Here is a 26,459-nt window from a genome sequence, read left to right as displayed (position 1 = left end):
GACATTCATGCAGCTGATATCCACATACAGTAATAGAGCTGGAATATTCCGTTGAGCCCATCTCATCCATCTCATGCTCCCAAACTGAACAAAATTCTACCTGTAGCAGTCAAGGCTGGTGACCTAAAAGGTCTTTAAAAACCTCTGAATATGGAAACTGCAACCATCCAAGCTACCTAATTCCAGTGCTTTGTTCTCCTTCCAGCTAATGATCTTTCCTAATGTCTGTTTTTAAGCCATAGCTGCTTGTCCAACCAGTGTAGCAGTATTCCTCCTCCTCCTTTGCAGCGGCATTGTAGGTGATGTTTGGCGTGGTTTGCATTTAGCATCTAAGTGTCTTGCTTACTGCACAGGGCAGAGAAATTTGTTGGACAAAAAGTTTGTATTTTACAGAACGGTCATGTTTCATTATGGATGAAGGATGAATCTTGGTACATCCTTCATTTCAAAGGCAAGAGGTGCTGATGAACACTATGAAGCACAGGATCACGAAGGGGTAGTTAGAAACTTTCTTCTTGGTGGTGTGACTGAAGTACCACATATCTCCTGTGCTGCTTGGTATGTCACTGAGAAGAGGGGCTCACCTGTCATTTGTTTTGACAACAGCACGGACAGATCTGTCCATCTGAGATGAAATGGGAATGGGAATGGATATGAATATAAATCAGCCCTCCTCTTTTTTTAAGACTACATTCCTCCAAAGATTGCTCCAAAGGTCTCAGTGAGTCCAGATATGTGTTGCAGTTGTGCTTGTTTTTTGTGTTTTTGAGGTTCATGTTCTGGATTTTATTTTTTTAACTGGGCCAGAAATAACATCATAACTGATGTTGCTGTGGTAATGGCACTTAGAGCAATGTCTGGAGGTGCTGAAGAAATGTTTTTCATTGGAACAACCACAAGGTTTATTTCTTTTTTTTTTTTCCTCTCCCCTCTAGTAATTGTTTCAATATTATATGTTGCTATGCTCATTTATCACTGAAATCATTATTAATGAGTGCTGTTTTTCTTCGTCGCATCTCCATGGCAACTGGGTGACATGTTTGAGTAGAATTATCTGTTTCCAGATGGAAATCTTCATTCATAAGATTTGCTTACTGAGAATTTTTACAGCACATTCAACTTAAAAATTCTTCTTTCATCACCCTTCTAAAGAGTTGTGTCAGAGGTGTTGCTGCTTTCTAGTTTATATCCTGTGATGGTTTTTATGGTGGACATTATGCTGGAAAATATTTCTGGTTTTAATTTGTGGTTCATTTATGTTGGTTTTATTTTTGGGCTGCATTTCTTCAATGCAGTATTTGCCATGGCAGCCCTGTAAGCCCATTCCTCTCCTATTTGAATTATTGCAACTCCGCTTTTTTGTATAAAAAAGCACACACTGGAAGACAGTACTTGATTTTTTACTTCTGTACATGAAAGAAGCATAAAGATTTATTTCCCTTTATACGTGATGTACTACACTCTGAATGATAGTGTCCTAAATTTTTATTCATGTTCACTGCTTGATGTTTAGTTTTGAACATGAAAGAAGCATAAAGATACTGCATTTTGTCCATTTTGATGTAAAACTGTATTTAGGAAAAATAAAAAGATACGGCTGTTTAGAAAGATAAAGCAAGGTAAATATGCACAGACCTCTATAATTTTATTTATTGTGAACTTCATACAATTTTAAAGGTCTTGTTCATTGTCAGATTTGATTGAGATCAGGTAGGGCCTAATTAACGTTTCAGGATGTCTCTGCATTGGCTTCTGATCACTCAAACCAACGTATCTCAAAATGCTGTATTTACTGTAGCAGAAGTCAAAAAGTAAAAAATCAGAAGGTGAATTTAGCGTCCTTTACTTCTTCAGTTGCAGATGCACCCTTACCTGATGAAGCAAAACCTGCTGAGCAGTTTTCACAGAATCACAGAATGCTTGAGTTTGGAAGGGACCTCCAAAGATCATCTAGTCCAACCCCCCTGCTCAAGCAGGGTCACCTAGAGATATAGGATGGCATGCAGGCAGGTTTTTTGAATATCTCCAAAGAAGGAGACTCCACAACCTCTCTCTGGGCAGCCTGTAACAGTGCTCTGTCACCCAAATCATAATGTAGTTCTTCCTCATATGGCAATGAAACCTCCTGTGGTTCAGTTTATACCCATTTCACCTTGTCCTATGACTGGCCACCACTGAGAAGAAATTGGGCCCATCCTCTTTACATTGTCCCCTCAGGTGTCTGCAGAGGCTAATAAGATCCCCTCTCAATCTCCTCTAGGCTAAACAGGCCCAGCTCACTTAGTCTTTCCTCATAGGACAGATGCTCCAATCCCTTAATCATCTTTGTGGCTCTACGATGGATGCTCTCTAGAAGTTCTGCGTCCTTCTTGTACTGGGGAGCCCAGGACTGCACACAGTACTCCAGGTGTGGCCTCACCAGAGCTGACTAGAGGGAGAGGATCACCTCACTTGACTTGCTGTCCACACTCCTCCTGATGCAGGCTAGGATCCCATTGTACTTCTTAGCCACATTAAAGCCATTAATGATGTATACCCTGTGACACTTCTGGGTGGTTTGTCGGTTGCTGAAATGTCCCATCTTTTGCATGTACTCTGCTTTCATCCTGACAGTAATTTCAGAGCATGAACAGTCTCTTAAATACATCAGGATTCATGGCTTCTGAACACCCCATCTTACATACGTATATCTTATCTAGAGAAGATAAATGTAATCATCACCTCATCAAAAAGTTTATGCGTAGCTCTGCCCTCCTAATAATAATATGATGTAAGACTTGTCTTCTCCACCTGCGTAATTGAATTTTGTTGGTCTATTCAGTGTATGTGAAGTAACGGATGTTGTCCCATCCACAGTGTTAGGTGTCAGACTCATTTCTTCTCTGTTTCACCAAGTAGTGATGTCCCACCTAGCTAAGCCACTTAGTACCACCTTCTCCTCCTCCTCTGCACCTCTTTGGCTGCCAAAAGACTCATTGCAATCAGTGTTAAAGGGCTGGGAGAGTGCAAAATATTGACCAGTCCCCTTGGTTTCAGGGCTTGTTCTGCATTTCCCATGTCAGATCCTTGCTTGAATAGATTTGTGAAGGGCTCATAAAAATGAAGAGGTTTTATGGGTTAGCTTGATCCAGGAAAAAGAAGGAAGTTTGACATGAACACGAAGGACGAAGCTTCTGTTAGTGAGCTCTATAAATGCCAAAGAGAGGCCTGCAAGCAAAATTTAGTGTTTCTCATCAGATAGCAGGAAGGTTTCAGATATAGACATCAGTATATTAGCTGGGATTCAGGCAGTTCTGGCACTGAAGCAGCTTAGTTCAAAGGCCATTGGAATTCATTAGAGATGGGTATTTTCATGGAATCATTAAAGTTGGAAAAGACCTCCAAGATCATCTGGTCCAACCGTCCCCCTGCCACCAATATCACCCAGTAAACCATATCCCTAAATGTTTTTCCTTGGTGAATTGGGTGGTTTGGCAAGTGGCTGTTTCTAGCAGTCCCTCACCATACCTAGGAAGCTGTAGGGTTTATAGTCAGCTGGATAGTCCTTTTTCTTTCATTGACAATATAATTACTTAGCTGTTTTTTCCCTTTGAAAGTGGAATCATAGCTATTTATACCTATCTCCAACAAGTGACTACTCAGTATGAGAAAATGATGCCAATATATTGTATTTATGCTCACTATTTTGAGGAAAATATTTTGCCTGTGATAGGAAATTACGATAGCTTATGAGTAATGATACTGCTTCAAATGTAACATTGCTGGTCATTTCATGTGTTCTAGATGCAGCACTTGTGCATGGTCCTGGCCTTGCTTCTTGCGTTATTCCTGAAGTTAAGTTGATCGCTTGCTTTCTGCAGGCCACTGTTGTGTTTGCTTGTCATTGGTGTGTGCATCTCTTGCTCAAAACTCATGGGTTTGATGGAGTTGCTGGCTGTTTGGCACTCCTGCCTGTTAATCATTTATTTAGGCACTGAGGTATGAGTGTTGTCCATTCAGACTGCCGCTTCCTTCATGTGCCTCATCCCTCCAGAGACTGCCTCTTGGCTTTTAAGGTAGGTTGTCAGCTTAGATTTTGGCAAATTAACATTGCCATTGCTTTTGGAGATACAGGTAGAGATTTCTAATGCCCCAATCCATACTACATAATAGAGCTATGGCATTAAGTTTGTAAGACACTTCCTATTAAAAGACTAACTTTACTAATTCACAGAGGCAGATGTCTTCCACTTTGACCTCCTGATTATTTCTATTTCAACTGGGGCTTGGAGCAACCTGGTCTAGTGGGAGATGTTCCTGCCCATGGGGTTGGAACCAGATGGTCTTTAAGGTCCCTTCCAACCCAAGCCAGTCTGTGATCCTCCTAACAGGAAGGCAGATTTCTCTCAAGTAAGACTTCCTAGTTTACATGTTTTTTTCAACTTGTCCCCAAAAATGTAATGAAAAACAACTTTTATTTTTGGAAGCTTTCTTGCTGCTGAGTGTGTCAGGCCTTAATTGTACCAGGCATATGCACTTCTGCCAGTCCCAAGGATAGAGGAAGAGTCACGCTGTCTGCACTGCACCACACAGATAACTGAGTAGCTGTTGTATTGATAAGTAAAGTACTGGGGAAAAACACTTTTACTCACTAACGCTGTTAGTCAGCTGTGGAACTTATACAAGAAATTCTTTAAATGTCCTGTGTCCACCTCATAATCCTCTCCCTTGCCTGGCCTAACTCTGTCCACAGTTTCTCTAACATCTGGCCTCTTTACAAACCCTAGACGATTCAGGAAGTTCTTTGCTGAAGAACTTCATTAGCCTATTAAAAGCAGTCTGGATTTGTAAGTAGCAATACTGCAGTAATTACAAGTGTGGCCAAGATGGTGGGGATGAATATTTGGAGGCCAGGTTCCAGCATGCCTACTGCTCAGGTACCTGAACAGCAGTGCCCCTCGGGACTGGTGGCAGTCAGCTAGAGGAGAAATCCAGAATTAAGCTGCCAGCTAGAGCTTCCTTCCCATCTTACCTCCATCCTATAGAACTGCATCAAACTTTCATACAAAAAGCTGATTATACCAATTATCAAACATGGCCTCATCAGTGCCCTTGCTGCATGCACCAAGAAAGAACATGCTTCATGTGGCCCCATACCTGCAGTCCACGCAGGGAGGTCTGCTGCCCGGGCAGGCGCTCAATGTTCAGTTACAGTAAGTCACTGGGGATAGGCCGGAGACACCTTGCAGAAGTTATTTTTGCCCCTGAACATCAGAACCTCCATGCCTTGCTTATTCTTTACAAGGCTGGGTTGCTCGTTCCTCTCAGCATGTCTTGTTGAGTTGATGTGGATGAGCCGCAGGTTGTGCAAACTTCCTTTGTTCCATTTTCTCTGTCTCATCTGGTCCCTTATTCAAATCCATAAATGCCACTGTGGGAGCTGTGTGCTTTTTCTACGTGTGGGTTTCATTGCTAATCGCAACAGAGATCACTGAAAGAGTGAGGAGAATGTAAGTTAGATATTGCAGTCAATCAAGTACTTCTAATTCTCGGGCTTTATTGTGTTCAGCCTTTTAGGTTTTATGAATTGTCATCTCCTGACTACCTAAATTCCATTTAAAAAGAGAAAAAAAGTTCAGCAAGCAAGTTCACATCTACCAGTCTAATGATTTCTTAATTCTTCGTTCTTAATATTTTTAATATGTTTAATATTATTAATATGTTTTAAGTTCTTGCCTGTTTTGAGTCTCTGCATCTGAGTTGCTACTATGTAATAAATTTACAATTTTATTTAAACTCTGTAATAATCTTAAAAAAAATAGATATGTACTAGTCCAAATGCAGCTTATATCTTTAAAAAACATATAAAAAAAAAGGCTTATATAACATATACTACCTGATTAATAGTTTCCTCAAAACAAGCTTCCTTCTAAATTACTTCATTTTTGTGTTTGTTTGTTTGTTTAAATACAATAGACCCAGGAAAATCCATTTGTGTTTTGCTTTTCCCTTAGCAAGATAAATTGCTTGAAAACCCAAAGAAAAATAATAAAGTTTGGATGGTTTCTTTTCATTTGCCCAGGTTTCACTTTTTATTCCCAGTGTATTCTCATTTCATTTTGCATCGAGGGAAAGGAAGAGAAGAATTTCTTTTCCCCAAATCCTTGAGAATTTGGGAATGTCATGTCCTACTAAGGAAAAAACCATGGTTCCAGCTTTAAGTGATGTTGTTTGCATCTTATGGCATAGCATCCATACATAAAATAGCATTACAGGACTGACACCAGAGCTGGAAGTCAGTATTCGAAAAGCTGCAATATCTAGCTGATAAATAGTAAGGGCAGGCCGGGAGTTTTACTGTTCTTATTCCTTATTTTCATGCTGGATTTCTCTCTGGGTAATGTTCATGTGCAGAAGAAATGGTTGTGGTAGGGACTGGGGAGACGAGGATGGTCAGCATGCTGCCTCTTCTCCAGAAATCCTCATGTGACTGGCACTGGGTACCTTTTGGTTTAACTCTATTAAAACAGTGCAGGAAAAAGAATGAAAAAAGACGCTGTGTTTGGGGGTGTTTTTTCTTTCTTTCTTTTTTTCTTTCTTTTTTTTTTTTCAGATTATAGCCTATTTTTTAAATTGCCTTCATTAGCGTTGCTTGATTTATCAATGCAAAGTACGTACATGAGCAGCCTCCTCTGCATAGTCACTACCTTACATTGCTTGCTTGCCCACTGATAGTAAAAGACTAGGGAGGCTGCAGTAGCAGAGTTTGCTTGTATTAAGACAAATCATACAGAAAACTAGGGAGGTTGAAAAGGGCTTGTCCTGCCATATTCCCTGTACCCACTGTTCACAGTACCGAGGCTATTCCAGCTGAGAGAGCTGCCCACCCATTTCAGGAGGCCAGAACAACTTTCTTGGTATCAGTCCCATTTAAGTCTTTGAAACTATATACCTGTGGTTTTTTGTTGCCGTGTTGAATTAGGATCTTTTCTAGTCAGCTGTTTTGGGTTTAGTTTTTTATTTTTTATTTTTCCCCAGCTGCTGAACTACAGTGGTTCAAAACTTTTTTTTTCTTTTTTTTTTTTTTTTTTTCTTGGTGTTCAGATGAGTATAGGATCAAACCAGTGGAAGAGGTCAAATACATGAAAAATGGGGGAGAAGATGATCAGAAAATAGCAGCCAGGAACCAAGAAAACTTGGTAAGGATTGAACTTATCACTTCTTTAATGAAATAACATGGCTCTGCTTTTGTAATGAAATATGCAACATGCAGCACATTGAGACTGCAGCTTACACACAGCAAGAGGATTTTCCTGAAAATGTCATACCTGTCTGTGAAGCTCACATAGACAGTGCAAAATACTACTTTTTCTTGTGCTTGTCTTTATGAATTAGGCTCTACTTGATCTTGGAGGGAGTGCTTCCATGATTATACTCATCTCCTTTGCAGATATAAATATACATGGTTTGAAATGTCTGTGTCTATATTGCAAACGAGCTGGTAGTAAAACAGCAGTGCCCTGCCATTAATAAAATGACCCACTTAAGTAGACATTATTTGCTCTGTGCCTCGTGGTTTTACATATTTTAAAATTCACAGTTCATGATAGCAAAAGCAATATATTCATAACAGAGCAGTCGCAAAAATCATTTTTCACATTTTGTATTTTCCCTGACTCAAGCAACTTGTTGGCTCACAGTTCTGCCGTCAGGGAGGAAATCTCAGGTAAACTCTCAGTGCTGCTAGAAATAGCTGGGGTGCTGTTGAGGTGGCTCAAATTGTGGCCGAGTCACATGAACGGACTTCTGAGAAATGCCACCTCTGTTCTAAAACTGAAGAAATGTACATTTTGTAATTGGTTAGCTGGGGCTTCACCCAGTTTAATTTTTTGAGGACATTTCACAGTGATAATAGTTGTGTGTGAAGTTTCAGATCTGGTTCCCTTCACTCATCACAGCTTTCTTCATATAGGATTGTTTTTCTTCTTCCCCCCGTCAGTAGGACCAAAGGGGGAATGTAATTAACATCCACTGAACATAATTCAGTGGTCCTATGACCATTATCACCAGCTCAAGATTTGCTCTTGCTATGACTGGGCAGCTGTACAAAAATACACCGTGAATTTGTCTTTTGTTGAAGATGTGTGGAGGAGCGTAACAGAGCTGCGGGAAACCTGGATGTGCTTTCCTTCCCTCTTCTAGATGCATGTGCTTGCAGAACAGAACAACCACACATGCCTTCCTGCTCTAAACAGCAGTTAGTTTGCTGTGTGCTGTCCCAGCCTAGGTGCTGGAGTGAAGGTTGAGCAGCACACAGAGCTGTTTCTGCTTTGCTTTCCATGTGCCTTGGCTACTTGCAGTTTTGCATTGCTGATGCTCCAGTGAGGACACACCTTCAGCTTGCAGCAGGATGCTGGGGATATTTTAGTGCAACACTGCTGAGAACATCGCCTTTTCTAGCAGCATCCGCAGTGCCCTCGGCATTACTGCAGTTTAAGCATGTTTGTTTTGAACTGGGAGAAGTGGGACTGCAAGAATTTTTGCTCATTTTAGAGACCCCAGTACTTTGTTGGTAAACAGGAGAGAATTTAAAAAAAAAAAAAAAAAAAGGAAAAGAAAAAAAAAGAAAAAAAAAAGGAAAAATGATCCAAATATGTATTTTTGATAAAAGTAGAAAAAGCCTAGCAATTTAACTTATTTTTTTCATTTATTTATTTTTATTTTTTTTACTTTCTGCTGCACTTAAAGTACTGGCAGAAGGTAAAATGCCACTTGCATGAGAACCAGGAAGAGTTCAGGAAAGCATAGGTCTGCAGAAGTGACACAGCAGATACAGATATTTTGCACTTTGATTGGTTTCTGCATTTTTGCAGGACTTAAGTGTTAGTCTGATTCAGTTTAGCAAGAGACATTGCTACAGCACAGTGCTTAATGTTTTATTATTGATGGGTCATGCTTGATGGGAGCAGGGGGTTGGTGGAAAGTATATCTTAATGTGGGGCTGGAGGGCTAATATAGCTCTCTTGTCTGTCATATCTGTTGGGAGAAAAAGCAACAGTAATGCAAGAAAGCCTTCAATCAGACTGGTTGCATGTACTTTAAAACAAAAACCCTCTTGCATGCCAAAAAGATTTTATTTTCCTTTTCCTCATCTTACTATAAGGAGATTACAGTGACTGTAAATGCATGCAGCTTAATCCTGGGAATTGTCAGGTCCTCGTCATTCCTGGATTTTTAAGTGGGTTTCGCTGCTCGAGTTCTCCCAAGTAAGCATGTTTAGCGCACTGCTTAGAGGATGGGTTAAGCTACCCATCACTCAGGCTTTACTTTTCTTAACGTGAAAAGTTGGCAAGCACTTACATAATCCTGTCTTCTCATCAGACATTTCCAGGCAACAGAAATTGTCAGAAAAAGAAAAGGCGGTGGGAGAATCATCCAGCCCTTTTCCCTCCTCCCTTGTTCCTTAATCCCACATTTTGTTTATTGTCGCAGGGCTGCTAATTCACATCTCCTTCAGAGATGGGGCCAGGATGAGATGCATAACCCACGTGTCATTACAGTCTTTAGTCAGTTCCCTGGGAACTGCTTGTCTCAGGGCTGTCATACCCTCTGGTACTTTGTCCTTGAATGTCCTTGAATCCGACTGTTACTCGGATGAGAGAAAAATTTTGGTCCTGTTACAAGCATGTCTCAGAATTACCAATCCTCCTTTTTGAAGTGTTTTAAAGGCTGGCTTGAAAAAAAAAAAAGTGTGCTTAGGCAAAAACAAAACTGTTTCCCTTACACCCGAGGCTCTTTGAGTTGCTGTCCTGTGGGGAGCTGGCACCGCTGTGGGTATCGCTGGGAGAAATGAAGCCCCATCACTGGTCCCTGTCTTTCCAGTGTCCACCTGAGGTTAATCAGGGCTCAAAACTGGCGCAAAGCTGACACTAAAGCAGAAATGCTGCAAAAACATACCGACAGCAGGAATGGCTGTGCTAGGGCTGTGTGCCAGGTGAAGCAGAAGATGCTCCATGTGAAGAAATTCTCTGGCAGAATGAAAGGCCTCATGGAATTTAAATGTAGGCTCTTGGCAGGAACAAAAAAAAAAAAAAAAGAATAAGAAAAGCCAGACTTGTTTCATATTCTGTCAAACAATGATTCACTGCTTTACCCAGGTTGGTTTTGTTGTTCTGTGCTTGCTGTCAAATGTTGCAGCTCCTGGTTTCAGTGCTGGTGTCTCCAGACACAGGAGGGCTGCCCGTGGTGCTTCATGGGGCCAAGGACGACTGGGGCCAGGAGATGGTTGCTGTCTCTCCACGTACCAGAGGCAAGCTCCAGATCCAGCATCGTCCCTGACCTGCATGCATTTCCCCACTGGAGGCCCCGATGGCTTGCTTATGCAGTACCGAGGATGGTTGCAGGCTTTTAGGATTGCTGTAATCCAAACCGAAGGGTTTTACCAACTGATGAGTGTCTTACTCGGCAGATCTGGGATGGTTTTGTTTTTTTTTTTTTCTTTACCAGCAAGAAAAGCTGATCATGGCTAGTAATATACCTTGCATGCTTGGGTGAAGAACATTTTGAAGAAAAACACTTTGAAGAACTAAAATGCAAAAAATCAGTAATATTAATATTTTAAAAGGCTCAATCAATTCTAAAAGATACCTGCTACAAGCAGGAATAAGTAATAAATTTTTACCTTCTCTAAAGACCTGTTAATTTTTGTGTAGAAGGGACTTACTGTTTAGCTCTTCAATGTCATGTTAAGTGTATAAAGCACAATCACAACAGCCTATTTAGCATTCATCACAGGACTAATTTCATTGTCCTTATTTCCATCCCCTCAGAACACTGTTGGTTTTCCACTGTAAAACGTTATTGCCGAAAAAGGTAAGGTAAGGTGTGTTGTATTCATGCAGTGCTGGAAACTCGATGAGCTGTATCAATTTTCCTTTGAGATGGTTTGCAATAATACAGATGCCTCTTGTTGCCGCTCTCCGTGCTACCCCAGCCCGAGAGACAACATCGATTGGCTGCCTGGACGTCTGCTCCCCAAGCAGGGACACCAGAGATGGACACACTGTGTCTAGCTCAAGTGCCAATTTATTGCTGCGTAGCATAGCTTCTTATACCAGTACACGCGATCGCCCAGATCCCCATGACCCTCTGTTCCACCCATGGTCCCTCCCAATCCTCCCCCCACATCTCCCCCCTATATATATACTATATATCACGCCTCTTTTTGTCGCACCCCCTTTTCCCGTTACAAAAGGTATTAGCATAGTACAGTGTTAGCTGAAGGCGATCATTCTCTTCTTCTTGTGGCAAGCACTGCCATCCATTATTAAGAAGCAGGTTAATATTCACTGTTCACAGGACTAGCTTTTCAAGGATTTTTTCTGTCGCAATAGTCAAAAGAGCAGGGGCAAGAAGAGCACGCCGACATCCAATCCAATCCAATACCACTGACAAAACTGCCGATAAAAGAGAGGTTATCCATGAATCTGATGTTCCCAGCCAATCTAGCCAGCCCTTCCCCCACCAGTCTCGGTAAATTCAATCTCCATAAGAGCTCTTCAACAACTCCTCAACTGCGCCCTTAGCTCGCTCAATTGCCGTTGTTGCATTCTTTGTCCAATCGATACAACGAAAAACTTTGACGCCAGCATCCTCCAACTCAGAGCAACCGATGCCGGTTCGAGCAAGCAAGTAGTCCACAGCCAGCCTTGTCGAGGACAATCCTTCTTTAAGAGCTTCCATGCCGCCGATGGGATTTGTCAAAGCCTTTGCTGTGCAGTTAGCATTCTTCAGTGCCCAACAAGCTAACCGCTCAATCATCTTAGTATTTCGAACGAGCTGTGGGAATATAAAAAGCATCTCAACAATTGTTTGTGCTCAGGTAGTCAAATACCATCCGTCATCATAGTCAGGATCTAGAGTGGGGTCTTTCAACGAGTGCCTGTGATGGCTCACCTCCTTCCCTGTGGTGTTCCTGATGGGTGCAAGCGGACTAACTGCCAAAATACCAAGCGCGCAAGGTCCGCCATAAGCATTAGGGGGAATAGTCAGGTAAACCTGACCACCCCCACAAAGCAAGAAGATTCCCCACGGCAAATGCAGAGGTATCGAGGGACTGTCAAATACCACGATAGTCGCCCACCTCTTATCATCATATTCTGCACCAGGCATCTGATCATCGTGTCCCCCACCATCGTCCACCACCTGCCTTGACCTTCCTCCGTGGTTTTACTCGCAGGTAGGGAAACCTTAAAGACAGGGGTGCACCAAGGTGCCCCACAGTCCCCTACAGGGATCCCGTCTTCCCCTGAGTCCTTCCCTGCTCCCTTCTCCCTATCACTAGTGTCCTCTGTCTGCGTCCCTTCCCCCCCCGTCTTGGCTGCCGCCATTTTATGGACTGCCACCACTGTGTTTTCCAACAGAGCACTCAATGACTCCACCTTCACCTTCTGACCCTGCCTATATTCCTCTGAGCCTTGCAACATTCCCGCCACCAACTGCTATATGGAGAGCTGCTCCCTCGCCTGCTTAAAGGTCTTGAGGATCTTCCCAAAAGCAGGAATCAACCCCAGAGCCTCCTTATTCCCATTACAAGCCGCTGCCCAAAGTTCCTCCCCCACCTTTTCTAGTGTTCGCCGTTCCAGACAATTGGACGGTGAATCAGCACCTCTGAAAAAAATAGAATATAACATTTTTTTGTTAGATGGTTAACTTAATATTTATTTACAGAATCACAGAATCATCTAGGTTGGAAGAGACCTCCAAGATCACCGAGTCCAACCTCTGACCTAACACTAACAAGTCCTCCACTAAACTGTATCACTGAGCTCTACATCTAAACGTCTTTTAAAGACCTCCATGGATGCCCACTTCCCTGGGCAGCCCATTCCAGTGCCTAACAACCCTTTCAGTAAAGAATTGTATTGTAGCTCAGTTCTTGGATGTTTTTGTAACTTTTGCTAATGGAGATCATTTTCTGGTCTGCAATGCTGCAAAAGGCTACCAATTGGAATTTTTATGCTTTGTTATCCAAACCCTCAAAACAGTTGGGCACAATCCTCTGTTTTGTCCTGGAGCTCAGTAGTGAAATTGCATGTTGGAGCTTGAGATGAATTCCTGCTGGAGCTGGAAGAAAATTACCTCTTTGTGTTTTTCTTGCTATCTCTCACTCCGCCTTTAATAATATGAACAATATTTTGAGTTTTCTTTTCCAATAAGTATAAATTTCCACTCCATTTACCTGCAAATGTCATTTTTGTCAGCTTTGCGTGCGCTGTTATTTCCTATGTCTCGAGCTTCTCCAACCAGCTGCTGTTCTGCATTTATCATTCAGCTTGGTAGTACTTAATATTGCACAACCTCAGTAGCCATCGTTTTGTATTCAACAGCAGTTGTCATTTTCTGCAGTGATACATTAGAAGTAGACAGTAGTAACTGATAGATGAAGTGTATGAAATTAAAAGCCTGGCAGAAAAGGGTAAATGAAGCAACTTTAATAACTATATAAAATGTAACACATGAAATACTGTGTCTAATATCAATATTTAAATAGGTACGCAAAATATATAGTATAGATCCATCAATCAGATAAACATTTTGTGATGTTTGGTGCAAATCTGGACAGATGCCTGAACTTCTGATTGATTTAGGAAAATAAGTTTTTAATTCTATTGCCAAGATCACTGGTCTATGTACGTAAAAGAAAGAAGCTAACTATGACTCCCTGTGGTTAAATTTACTGCAGATATTTCTGGTGTTTTCCTTTCTACAAAAGTAAAATACCACAAGTGGCTCTGGAAACTTAAGCACGGTAATACAATTAATTTTGTATTTTAAAGTGTTTAAATCCACTGCTACTTATTGTTTCTAGATAAGCTTTGAACTGCTGTGTTTTAAATGTCTAAGTGCATATGTTAATCATGGTGCTGTTTTAGTACATGGGTAAAGAGCTTTGTAGAAATGAAAGTATCATATTAATGTATACTGTAGTATAAAGATTTCAAGCTGTGAGTTCCCTAATTATTTATTTTAAACCGCTTTACAACAAGAGCAGTTCAAAGTATGCTATTTCAGGGTGGAATTTGCTCACACTCTGCCTGTCAGGGGAAGGAAACCAGAAATGCCCAGGACCATACCCCTCCATCCTTAGCAAGAACAGGATTTTTTGTTTGTTTGTTTTTAAATTTCATCTGCCCTGTGTTAAGCCCCGGGTTATTTGGCTACAGGAGCAGGGAAGTTGCGGGGTACAAAACAGGGATACTCACCCACCCCACCTCAACCCATTTTCCCACAAGTAGAGACATCCACTTTGCCTGGCTGCAGCCAAATCCTCCTATCCCAAGGGAGGTCTGCGCAAACAGGTCAAGCAGGCTGCTTGGAGATGCTCCCATCTGGACTCTTCCTGCCTTGAGTTTAAGGGAAAAAAAAAGAAAAAAGAAAAAACAAACAAACAAACAAAAGAAAACAAACAAAAAAAAAAAAAAAAAAAAAAACAGAACAAAAGAAGCAACTACAAAATAAGTAAATGAAAGGCATGGATTAAAATTTAAAAGTAACTAAATGACAGAGTAATAAATAAATAAATCCAAGCTCCTTTCTGTTGTAGGTGGCAGGGTTCACACTAGGATAAAGGAGGCAGCATCCCAGCATCCACCAAACAAAGTGTCCTTTCCTCCAGGCAGAGCAGCTCTGAGTGGTACCTGGACAAAGCAAGTGCTTTGCACCACCAAGCCACCAAGAGGAATTTTCCTTTTCACTTTTATGAGGTGATACCCCCTAAATTCCTGTGAGAGTACATAGTTGCTTATTGGATATGTTTTTCTGCAGTCTTCATTGGTAGAGTCTGGACTGGGGCATTTTGTGCTGCACGTGCTCCCAGTCTGCCTTCTATTTTCCCCAGGGAAATTAAAATCTTGAAATCACCCTTCAGACTTTTTCAGAGTTTGGAACTCTAAATGAGTGCTGCCCTATCGGTACTAAAGAAGAAAGTAATTACACATTTCAATTTTAATGAGTCAGCCTCTCCCAATATTTTTGGAAGAAATGCATTTGAAGCTGATTTAGAAGTGCACAGAAAGGATATTGTTACTTGAGTCTGTTATTTTAAACACCATGCAATTAGCTTTTTTCCATAATGCCTATTTCAGTTAAAATTTGCAGTGATATCCTTCAAAGAATGGTTTCTCATAATGAATTTATGTCACTTAGCTCATTTCACTTACGGGTCACTGCACATTATATGGAGATCAAAGTAAATGATTGCACTAAGTATTAATATTCTTTTTCCTCTGGATCCCATAACAAATTTGATGTAAGAAGTATTAATTTTTCCTCTAATACCTAACTTCTGAAAATCTAGAAAGCAAGTGGATACTGTTAATATTTTAGCAAGTCAGAAATAATATAAATGCTAAATATGATCCAGATATGTTGCTTCAGACTGTTCTACTTCAGTCTTCACCCTCCAGTAAGTAAACCTGCAGAGTGCTCTGTTGAGAGGTAGAATGAAACATATCCAGAATGTGATTTTAAAGTAGAAAGCTTAAAAAAATGTAATGGTATTTCTTTCTAAGTATATTAAAATAACAGTGTCCAGAAGCAACATGTAATTGCAGTCTTATTAATGTTTGCCAGGAAAAAAAAACGTGTTAGTCAAGGTCTAATGCCCAAGTGTATGTTTTGCTCTAGCTGGGTCAAATATAAATCTCCAGCTCTGTGTTTGTGATCCATACGCCATTATTTCCTGCAATGTTTTCCATAGCCATTCGAAAATAAAGTAGTTTAAAAAAAAATAAAGTAAAAGACAGCAACAGAAACCAAACAACTAATGGCTACAATCCACTTTATATTTTCAGCATTTTAGTTCAAACATCTAGGTAAGAAGAGAGGAAATACTTACCTAGTGAAACTTTTATCTCCTTTTTATTTTATAATGCTTTGAAAATCAAAAATCGCTTGTGAAAGGCTTGTTCTAAACACAAACAATCTAGGTGCCCAAGGTGCCCTGGCCATTATGTGCAGCCCTGGGCAGGTGTCAGGAAGGAGCATGGTTTCAGGACCAGCCGTGGAGGAGTGTGAATAGAAACATTCACATCAGTTGTGGGAGTTGATTATTTTTTTGTGGGTTGTATTCTTCCATATTTGCATTATTTCAGTGGGTGGGTTCCTGCCAAGGATGGGTTTTTCTGCTCTGGGGAAGGCGATGTCTTTGTGAGGGCAGATGGGCACAAAGCTGTTTGCTGGCTGGAGCAATTGGCTGCACTCGTCAGAAATCATCTTGGCCAAGGAAGTCCCTTCTCGTGGGAGTCTGACCTGGAAGCTCAGCTGAAGGGCTGAAGAGCTGCAGCTCTCCACGTCTGTGTGGATGACCACCTTATCCAGGACTTGTATACAACAGTGCCTGAAGCCCAAACTGGACGTCTGCTGTGGTGAGCTCTGGCAGTGGCAGCAGGTGGGCATGGCAACATTTATCTGTAGTCTGGAGCATCCTGGCCCACCAGCAACACCAAGGATGTGACTGTTTCTCCTGTCCTTTCATCATTGTCCTTGTGCTGGAGATAATCTACTATATCAAGGCTGTGGATATAGCGTGTATGTTTTGAACACACAAATTTAATGATAATCTCCAGGAGCAGGTGTAGAAATGCATACTGCTCTGCAGCAGCTTGCTGTGCACTTTGTGGCAAGCCTGCCTGCATCTCAGTGCTGCTAACACCAGTCATTTCGAGATGAGTCAGCTGACCAAAATATATAGGTTATGTATGAAGTTTGCTATTTAAAAGCATCATAAAAAACTCTGGAAGCCTTTGGTTCCAGTGTGTCTTCCATGATTGTAAGAGCTACCCCCCCACACCTTTTTTCTGTTTTTTTTGTGTTGTGGTTTTTTTTTTAGAGCTGAGGTTCTTTTTCTTTGAAAGCTTGAGAGTCTCTAAACATAACTTGAAGCACTGAAGCTTTAAGAGAGATGAGCAATAAGATTTTGAAAGCTGTCAGCAATAGGAGTTCTCCACAGCCTCTGTTTTGGTACTAGTTTTTCAGTGTTTGCCAGATAAGCATTAATTGCTAATTCTGCTGTTTTGCAACAGCGGGTAAGACAAGACCAGGCAGAAACAAATACACAAAAATGCCTAAAATCATAAGAAGTCACTAGTGGGGAATAAAGCTGGCAAGTCCAGGCAATGAGGCATCGTTAGCCAGCTGTGCTTTAAGCTAGCCCAAGACACATGGCACATTCGCATATAGGTGTTATGCAGGTTTGCTCAGACCTTCTGTTCAGGCACAGAACCCCTTCAGTTGAGGCAGTTGTGGAGGAAAATATAGGCCCAGGATTTCTATATCTGGTGAGACGCTGATTTAATGCTGTTTAAGTACGTGGAGACAATGGGGAAATGTATCCATCGATGCTTCATTAGATACTTAACCGTGCAACCTTAGTAATCTTAAAATTTTGGTTTGAATACCATACCACACCCAGAAAAGGAAGTTTCAGGGGGCTGAGAGATGACATGGGCTTTTAGACTCAAACTTGAAATTGAATATATTAATCTTGCTTTGAAGCAAAAATGTCCACTTTTGAATTTTGACAGAGCTTTCCTTCTATCTGTGTTTTTCCTCCTCTTCCTTTTATCCTGTATTTCTCTGACCAGTGTCATCACCTGGATCTTCTGGCCTGGAATGCATCTTTAAAGTGTTTTCCAGTAGCTGGGAGCTCAGGGTTGTTCACAGTCAATTATGGTGGCTTCGCAGAGAGCTTCTGCTGGCAGTGGATGAGCAGAAGCACCCTTCCCATAAGCAGCAAGGCACCCGGAGGTAGAAAGATGGCATGTGACTGTGGGACGTGCACTGTAACAGTCATGGTAGGAACATGTGAGGGTTTCATCCAGCAAAGGCAGCATGCCACAAGTCGGCGTTGTGTTCAGCAGTAAATCTGCACGGCATAGCCAACCACACTCGTCCTCTTGAGGGCCTTGAAAACCAGTTTTGTTGTGGTTCCTTTGGTGTCATTGAGAGCCTGTTTGTCTGCACCCATCAGGGACGGGGCTGTTCTCAGGAGTCCGTGCTCGGCTTCTCCCTTGGGATGGCCCTGTTGGCCCTAGCAAAGTAGAGCCGTCAGCCAGGCAAGTCAGAGCTTTTGTCACTAACAGTATGTTACAGCAATGAGATCCATAAGCTAGAGAGCAGTTATTTGGAAAAAAAAATAAATCTAACATCTTTTTTTCAAATGAGCATTTTCAGTTTGGAATTTGTGCTTTCTGTAACAATGCCGCTGCTGCTGTGTTAAGAGACTAGAACAGCAGAAGGTCCCCATCCGCCTTGCATCACGATAGTTTTGGAACACTTGTGTTTTGTCTGCTTTTTTAGGAAAATGATGCAAGTGTTTTCCAATATCCAGTCCGCACGAGACTTCCTTCATCACCCAAATTATTGTTGGTTTGTTCCCTTTCCACTCATCTGGGTTATTTAGTAAGAAAAGCAGTCTACAGTGGAAGATCCAAGAGTGAGGAGTGCTTGCAGGAATACAAATTGTGGCAGGAGAGCACTAATTATTCAACTAATCTTCAAAAAGATAACGCCTATTGCGCTGAATGAGAATGAACTGATATTGTGTATATTTTAAACATTCACAGCTTTTGCCACTGAGAGAGCAATGTTTCCCACTGCACCTGACAGGCAAATGTACACTCACGCTGAGCAGGAACATTTTGCACTGCTTCAGCCATCGTTTTGTGTTGTCTTGCTTGATATTTTGGTTGTGCTCCATCATGATATGTGAGTGACGTTGGCAAATCTTTAAAATCTAAATAGGAGTTTTGCAGAGGAGAAACTGATGGTATTTTAGATTAAATTATTTAAAACCATAGGGGACATTTTTTAGTGTTGGGTGGGGGTTTGTCTTGTATTCTTTGGCAGTAATGTGGAGACCATGTGGATAACGGCCTGCCCAGGCATTTTGTCAGCGTAGGCTTGCTGGAATGGTGCTGCAGTGGAGGGGTGTTAGCGCCAACAGTGGGCAGAAAACACCCTGACACTAAAACACCCTGATTTAATGATGCCTTTTCTACAGAAAGTGAAGGGGAACTGGTGAGAGCTGTTGGGGAAGCTCGTTGGCTGTATGGCATCGCTCCGGTTAGCTTTAGGTCTTTCACCGTAAGTCCTGCATGCCCAGGCTGACACTGTGGTAAGTCCAGGTCTCCCTGAAACTGGGAGCGAAGTTGTGACTTGCTCCCCCGACTGCAGCAGGAACACAGTGCTTTTGGGGGCCACAGGGAAGGTAAAAACGTTCCTCAACCTGCTTTGGTACGCCCCATGCTCAGGGTTTGCTCAAAGCTGTGCTGATGCTCACACCGAGACCATCACCGTGGAGGCTGCCAGGGCTGCGTGAAGCTTCAGGTAGAGAGTTGGGGAGCAGGGAATGGGGAGGAGGGCAGTTGCAAGGGGGGAATCTTCAGCCTTCCATGGCCGAAGGTGTGGGCTTGTGATCCTCTTTTCAGGGGACTGGCACCGGTCTCCTAGCTGCTGGCACCAGCTGGAGCAAAACTTCCTGTGTCGGGTCTCTGTCTCAAGTCGAACTACAAAAGCTTCAGCCACACATGGGAATTAAATGAAGAGCGTCTCCATCTGTACCGTACCATTCATGCTTATACTTGCAATGGAAGGGGCTCAGCCTGAGTTTTTCACTACAGTTATGCTGTTTACCTTCAGTTGCACCCCTTTGCTTTTGTGGGTAACCAAACCAAGCTAGCTGTACTGCTGCTGGGGCACAGGCTTACGAAGATATGTGTTGGGAGGGTTCTGCCTTTCAAGCAGTGGGCAGGGTGGCACTGCATGACAGAGGAGAAAAGGACTGGATTGGGAGGAGGGGAATCACTATAGATGATAACCTTCAAGGGCTTAGGGTTTTTTCAATAAAAAGGAACAAAAAAAAAGACGAGAAAAAAATGATGAAATACATTCTTGTAAAAGCAAACACTTTTGATATTAAGGAAATGCTGGGCAGATAATTCAGGCTGTTGTGTGTAGGGAGGATGATGCAGTTTCGGATTATACATAGGCACATTATAAAATGAAGCTGCTATGAGTACTCCTACATGAGTACTTCCTAGTGTAAGTTACTAACTTAGCAAAGCAACAGTGAACTGAGCTAATACACAGCTTACCAAGTTTGTTCTCACCGGGCATAAAATCTTTTTTGGCTTAAAAGTATTTGCTCATTGTTCCTGCAACATATCCAAGTTCCAATACAGCTCTACAGTGCTCTGTTTTCATCACCCTCACTCTGTGCTCACCATGCTTGCTGCGTGCTTCTTCTCACTGCTTTATCGGAGACGTAATCTTTCCACGGGATACCATCAAAGGCAGGCAGCTTTAAGTAAATAAACAAGCTGCCTGATAGTCTAGGCATGGGAACGCAAAACCAATGAGTTTTAATAATATAATAATATTCTATTTGTGTGTATGTATATGTTTAAATAGCAAATGCAGTTTGTATTGCAGCAGCACCTGAAGGCAGTAGTCAGGAATCAGAATCAGCTTCTCTGCCTGTGAACACAGCATGAAGGAGCCTGACCCCTAAAAGCCCATACATGACCAGTTCTGCCAAACAATTTCAAAATGTAATAAAAGTGCAGGTTTGCATGTGCTTCCAGGGAAGCAACTCGGGGGTGAGTTTCCAATTCCCAAAGTAAAAAATTAAAGGCAAACACTGAAGAGAGTGAGGGCATAAATACAGCAGAGCTTGGTGCACTGCCCTCCTTTCCCCGGTGTCTGGAGGTACAACCCTGCAACATGGGGGACGATTTGGAGGAGCATGGGAAGGAACACAACTGTCAAGCTACTCTTTTGCCTTGCTTTTCTTTCCTTTAGCCATTTGGAGGAAGGAGGCTGCTGTGATGGAGAGGAGACCATCAAAGGGACAGGTAGTGGCAGCAGGAGGATGGTTTCAGGATTTGAGAGATGCTTGGAATATCCTTCTGCCAGTAAAATGCTGCCTGTTTTCTAGATCTTCCTCTTCTTAGACCTGGGGAGCATGCAGTGCTTTGTTGTTTGATCAGGTCCACCTGAGTTACACATGGAAAATCCTCAGACCTTTCAGGTGACTGGGCTCTGAAATGACTGGCTTTACTGGAGTCATTTCATAGTTTTTAGGAGTCAAAGGCAAATCATGCTTTATTTTTTATAAGGCCTTGACTGGATGCAGAAATTTAGCAGCTTGTGTATTGATGGGATTTGGTGCTCCCATCCCTGTAAGTCACTCCATCCTGCCCGGCCAAAAGATTAACATCTGCATGGGAACACTGAAGTAACGCTTACACTGATTTCCTTACTGGTGAAAACATTTAGCAAGGAAACAGGACTTCAGCCGCACCAGGGAATTGCTGCCGGCAGATGTGACGAGATGGCGGCACCTCTTTCCACAGCACGGTTTGTTCGCAGCATGTTGTGCATTGAGCTGCTTTTCTGCATCCTCTTTTTAAAAAAAAACAAAAACAAAAACAAAACAAAACAAACAAACAAACAAAAACCACCACCAACAACAACAACAACAAAAAACACACACAAAAGCAACAAAACAAAACAAGCAGAGATCTTTTACCGAGCTTATGCTGTGGCACCACATCAGCTAGCGTTGCTCAGCCTTGCAGCAATCCCAGCCAGGGCTGGCCGCTGGCCAAGCAGTTGCTAGCTGCAGCCTGCCCATGACAGGTCCTCTAAGAATAGCCCCAGTGCTCTTTTTTTTAACTAAAAAAAAAAAAAAAAAGTAAATAAATAAATGTTTTAGCAATTGTCTGTGCTATAAACGTGGAGCTTTTCCTCCTGACAGTCCCTTCGTTAGGTTGTGTCTGCAGCGAGCCATTGCTAACACTGAGAAATATTTTTGAACTTAGTGGGGTGAGTCAGGGCTCAGCTGTAACTTGGTCATGGGGCAGCAGGGATGCGGATTGTCTGTTAGCGAGCGTCTAGTTTCAACAGTTTCAGGAACATGAGCAATTTCTCAGCTCTTGTTAATTAGACTCATAACTCTTTCTGAGATGATCTAAGGCAAGGATTAATTATAAAAGTTTCCCAGTGTTAGAACATGTTTCTGTAAAGATTGGCATGCTTTCATTTTACAATTACCATGAAAGAATTTTCCTCTACTTCAAATCCTTAAAATACCATTCTATCTTTATATGTAAATAACCACATTTATGAGTTTATTTAAACAAATCTAACTGTTAAATGGGAAAAACACATAAAAGGCCCATGCACTGCCAGCCCATTCAAAGGCTCAACCAAGTGGACTCGCATATTCCTCGTGGGCTCAGTAGCATTTTGGAAGCTGTTCTTCTGGCTGTACTTGTTTTCTCTCTTAAATGAAACACATTGTGGATTATTTTTCTATCTTTTAAATAATAAGTGGTCTAACAAGGTGTCCTTATGTGTTCCTCCTTTTGTCTCCATATGTCTCTTCCAGGTCAGCTCAGTGGAGTCCAAATGGAGATGTGGATCCAGTGGGCCCCCTGTTAGACCATCCTGTTTGCTGTGCCACTCCTGGCTCAGAGCCTGTAGCCTGAACTTTGGCTTGAGCACCTGCTAAATCTAAGTGTTGTTAATGCCATGGCTGCGTTTCCTTAGAGGAGGAAGGAAGTAGATCTTGATCAGGGTCCATAAAGTAGTCTCAGAGTGAAAATACCCGATTTACATCAACCTCATTTGTTCAATTTTGAGAAAACCAACGTAAAAATGGTTAAATGGGTATATGAAAGGCTTGTTTTGGCTTGGTATACAATCACAAAAGTCCAGATGAAACAACATGTCTTCTCTATGTCTTCTCTGTCTTCTATGCTGCTTATTTTCCTGGGGGTAAATTTTAACAGGTTCTCAGAGTATGATATCTGAGTGTTCCCTGTTGGGAATCCCTGTACCTGTTTGGAAAGCTTGGCCAAGTTTCCATTTTGTTTTCTTTTTTACTTTAAAAAGCTATTTTCTTATGATTAAGTCATGCAGCCAAATAGTGATGTCATTTTTTTCAAACCCTACTTCTGTGAGTGCCTGAAAACAGAAAAGATTCAAATCTAGTTCCTGTGGCTGCTGGTTTTGACTTTTTTTTTTTTTTTTTTCTAGAAAAGCATTGTGCTAGCCTGTTCAGGAAATTGAGTTCAGGAAATGCAATAGAAGATCATTGGGGATTTTTGCTTAATTTAGCTCTTAATTTTGCTTTAAATTTAGACTATAGGTTCTTCTCAGATGTTCATGTTTTTAATAATCTGACACTATAGATCTCCCTGGTCTTAAGGCCCATACTTAGGAGTCATGGATTATGTATGAAGATTACTATGTGCATGTAAGTTATTGAACTTGGTTTTAACATGGTGGCATAGGCCATAAAGCTGAGGTAACTTAAGGAAGTAAAAGCCATGCAAATGCAAAGCACTAAAGTAATAATGAAGCCTTTGGCATCATGTTGGGTGATGAACTGCAGTGGTATTTTTCATTCAGCTTTTCACTGAAACCCTTTTGTGAAGCGGTGCTCCAGCACTCGGTCTCCCTGAACTTCTGGCCCAGCTGCAAGTGAGACAAAATGCATTGGATCAGCTCTGAGTTTACAAACGCGGACAGATTAATTTGGAAAGACAGATTGCAAACGCACATCGTGGCCACAGTCTGAGTTCTATAAAAGCGATGTATGGCTGGTGCAGAATGATAAAAATTTGTATCAAGGGAACAGCTTAATTAACTGTTCTTGATTAAAGTCGTACAGTATGTGAATTTAACAGCTTGTCTTCAAAAGCAGAATGTGAAATCACTTATTACCGTGGCGCATCTTACTAGCAAATTGTGGGCTGCCAGAGGTTCTTGTGATTAATTGAGCTTAGAGGAACTTAACACTGGGGTGGGGGATAGTGAATAGTTTTTCTGCTCTTGCTTCAAGCCCAGTGCCTCGTGCAAGAAGAGGAGTTGTCAGGAACAGTCACTGGGGAGCACATAGGGGCTTGTGGAGAGGCCTGGTAGCTGCAAGGACTGGGCAGGCAGGGGGCTGCAAAGCAAGGGCTGCAGCAGAATACCTCTAGCAAACATCGGGCAATTGCTAACAGCACTGCCATCCCAGCCTCCACATCGATGGGCAATTTGTGCATCATGGTTGGCGGGAGCCTTCGGGCTGTGGAGAATGGCCTGCTTCAGAGCAGCACGATGTTCTTGAAGTTTGGTGTGTCTTGCTTCCGTCATCCTTTAGGTTGGGCAGCTGTTGTTCATGCAGAGTTTTCCTGATGGTCCCATTTTGTGGAGCTCCAGTCGTTTTGTGATTCTCGTAGACTTCAGAGCATTGAGCTGAAGGAGGTGATGTGTTCTGCAGCCTATTGTAGCCTTTACATCCATCAGTACAATGCTGGTCCTTTTTAAAAGAGCAAGATAAAGATAGCTTGTGTCCGGCAGGCTTCTGGATCCCATTCAGCAAACTACTGTATAAGTTGGGGCTTCCATTTTCTATATGTCCAGTTGATTATTCCTGCAGAAATGTAATACCTTGCACTTAGGCCCCTGTTTGCATCATCTCCTGTCTCTTTCAGTACATCCCTCCAAGTTGTCAGCATAACTTGGAAACCTGCAAAATTCAGTCCTTCCTGGCTTGATGCTCTTTGTGGTTTTGGAAAGCTGACGTAGTCTCTAGTTCATTGTTATTCATCATCCCAGTCCCTAATGAAAATTCAGCTCCTGGACAGATACCAACAAAAGCCTGCTCAATACATTCCTCCATTTTGACAGTGTTCAACTGCAAACTACCTGGCGTGTGGCTTCCCAGCCAGCAGTGCACTTATCCTGCAGTGTTTTCATCTAGCAGGTCTAGAAAAACAGACCCGCTTTTCCAAACTTGTTTATGAAAGTGTCAGGAGAGATGGTGACAAAAGCCTTATGAAAATCAAGGGGTATCACATGTTTGTTGCAACCAATATAACTGAAATAGAGTATTTACATAAATATGAGTTGTTGTGTTGTTTTTTTTAATAGGTTTCAAGTATTGTTACTTTACAATGTCTTGCCATTATATTTTGTCTAAAAATGGTAATACCACAAGATGGATGTTTGCTTTAAAATAGAAGCTCAGATTGTGATGGAAATAATGGAAAAGCCCAAGGGTGAATTTTGGGAGCGAGTTTATTGCTGTGACATGAAGGGCGCTGACTGCTTTCATTACACAACACTTCACTATTAGTCAAAGCTCACATTCAGTCAGTATGATCAATTAGCACAGATGTGTAAGTAGTGTACTTTATCATTAGATTATGTCAAAACTGAGCTTAAAAAGTGTTTCCTTGTCTTCTTTAAGATAACATAAAACTCCTGCTTAACCTTTCAGAATCAAGTATTTATACTTGATCTCCTCTGAAGGATCCTCCTGATTCCAATCAGAGAGTGTCTTCTGTGTGTTTTTTCACTGTGAATAGGTAAATACGCTAGATGGGTGAGCATTACGGCAGCTTGGAAGCAAGGTGGGTGAAAAACACGAACTTACAGCAGGCATACTGGCTTTTAGACTGGGCAAATGCACACCTGCCACTAATCCAAGATAAAGAATTAGTTTTTGTTCCTAGTGTACACAATATCTCACCTTGACCATGATGACTATGATTAGCGAAGGTCTGCTAAACAGCAGAGGTATGTATGGTCTTTCTGAGAGATGCTCGCTCCTCCTGGTACCCTTTTACTGGGAGTGGGGCTTGCTGCATTACGTAGGCTCGCTGAGATGAGTAGGACTGTCTGTGCCTGCAGATACTCTGATCTGCAGTAAGTAAATACAAAAACCAAACTTCTTCGGGACATATCTGTGACAATACATTTATCTCAGAGATGTATTTATTTCAGAAACTGCCTGTGTTGTGACACCTAATAGTAAGACGCTGTTTTGTATTTTATGAGTGCTTTGAAAAAATTAGCAAAATCCACTAATATTGTAGTCAGTGAATTCATCTGAAATTGCCTGACAACGCTGTTCTATATACGAAGTAGAAAAATCAATAAATTTAATCCAAGGTAAAACAGTCTAGCTCTCTAAAGGAGAAGGCTGCCTTGTTTGCTCAGTGCTGGAAATGATTGCCTCATGCTAATTGAATAACATCCAGCAGTTGCGTGGCTGAATCTTTCAGACTAATTTGACTCATGGGGACCAAAGACTCTAAATGAAGTATATTTGTCATGCCACAGTCCTACAGGATTATGAGCACTTGGATTCATTTGATCTGATGCATTCCAACAATATTAAGTAAGTCCATTTTTTATTGTCCTTTTGCACCTTATATTTTCCTGGCTGTGGAAGTCCAGCTTCTTACTTTTTGGAAACTGAGCTGTGATATGACAAATATTTCTTGGCCAGTATTTCTGGCTCTGGCAGGGTTTGAAGAATTCTTGGCTGGCTTTTACAGTAGGCTGATAGCTTAGACCAAATATAACAAGAGGGAGAGTACGGCATGTAGAATTTAATTATGGTATTTGTTATATTATTT

General features: G+C 41.8%; 1 protein-coding gene across 2 annotated transcripts in view; it reads left to right on the top strand.

Annotated features, from left to right (window-relative positions):
- The window catches only part of LOC309880616 (uncharacterized protein C1orf21), a 105,936-nt gene that overhangs the window by 56,992 nt on the left and 22,485 nt on the right, over window positions 1-26,459 (top strand). For both annotated transcript variants that reach the window (XM_082765731.1, XM_082765732.1), the window contains exon 3: window positions 7,084-7,178. In XM_082765731.1, coding sequence (XP_082621857.1) covers window positions 7,084-7,178 — 95 coding nt within the window. The remainder of the gene's footprint in view (window positions 1-7,083; window positions 7,179-26,459) is intronic.

This window comes from Aythya marila (genome assembly GCF_965140915.1).
Source record: "Aythya marila genome assembly, chromosome: 8".
Lineage (NCBI taxonomy): Eukaryota > Metazoa > Chordata > Aves > Anseriformes > Anatidae > Aythya > Aythya marila.
The sequence above is the reverse complement of the archived record's forward strand: the minus strand, read 5'-3'. Positions and strand labels throughout refer to the sequence as shown.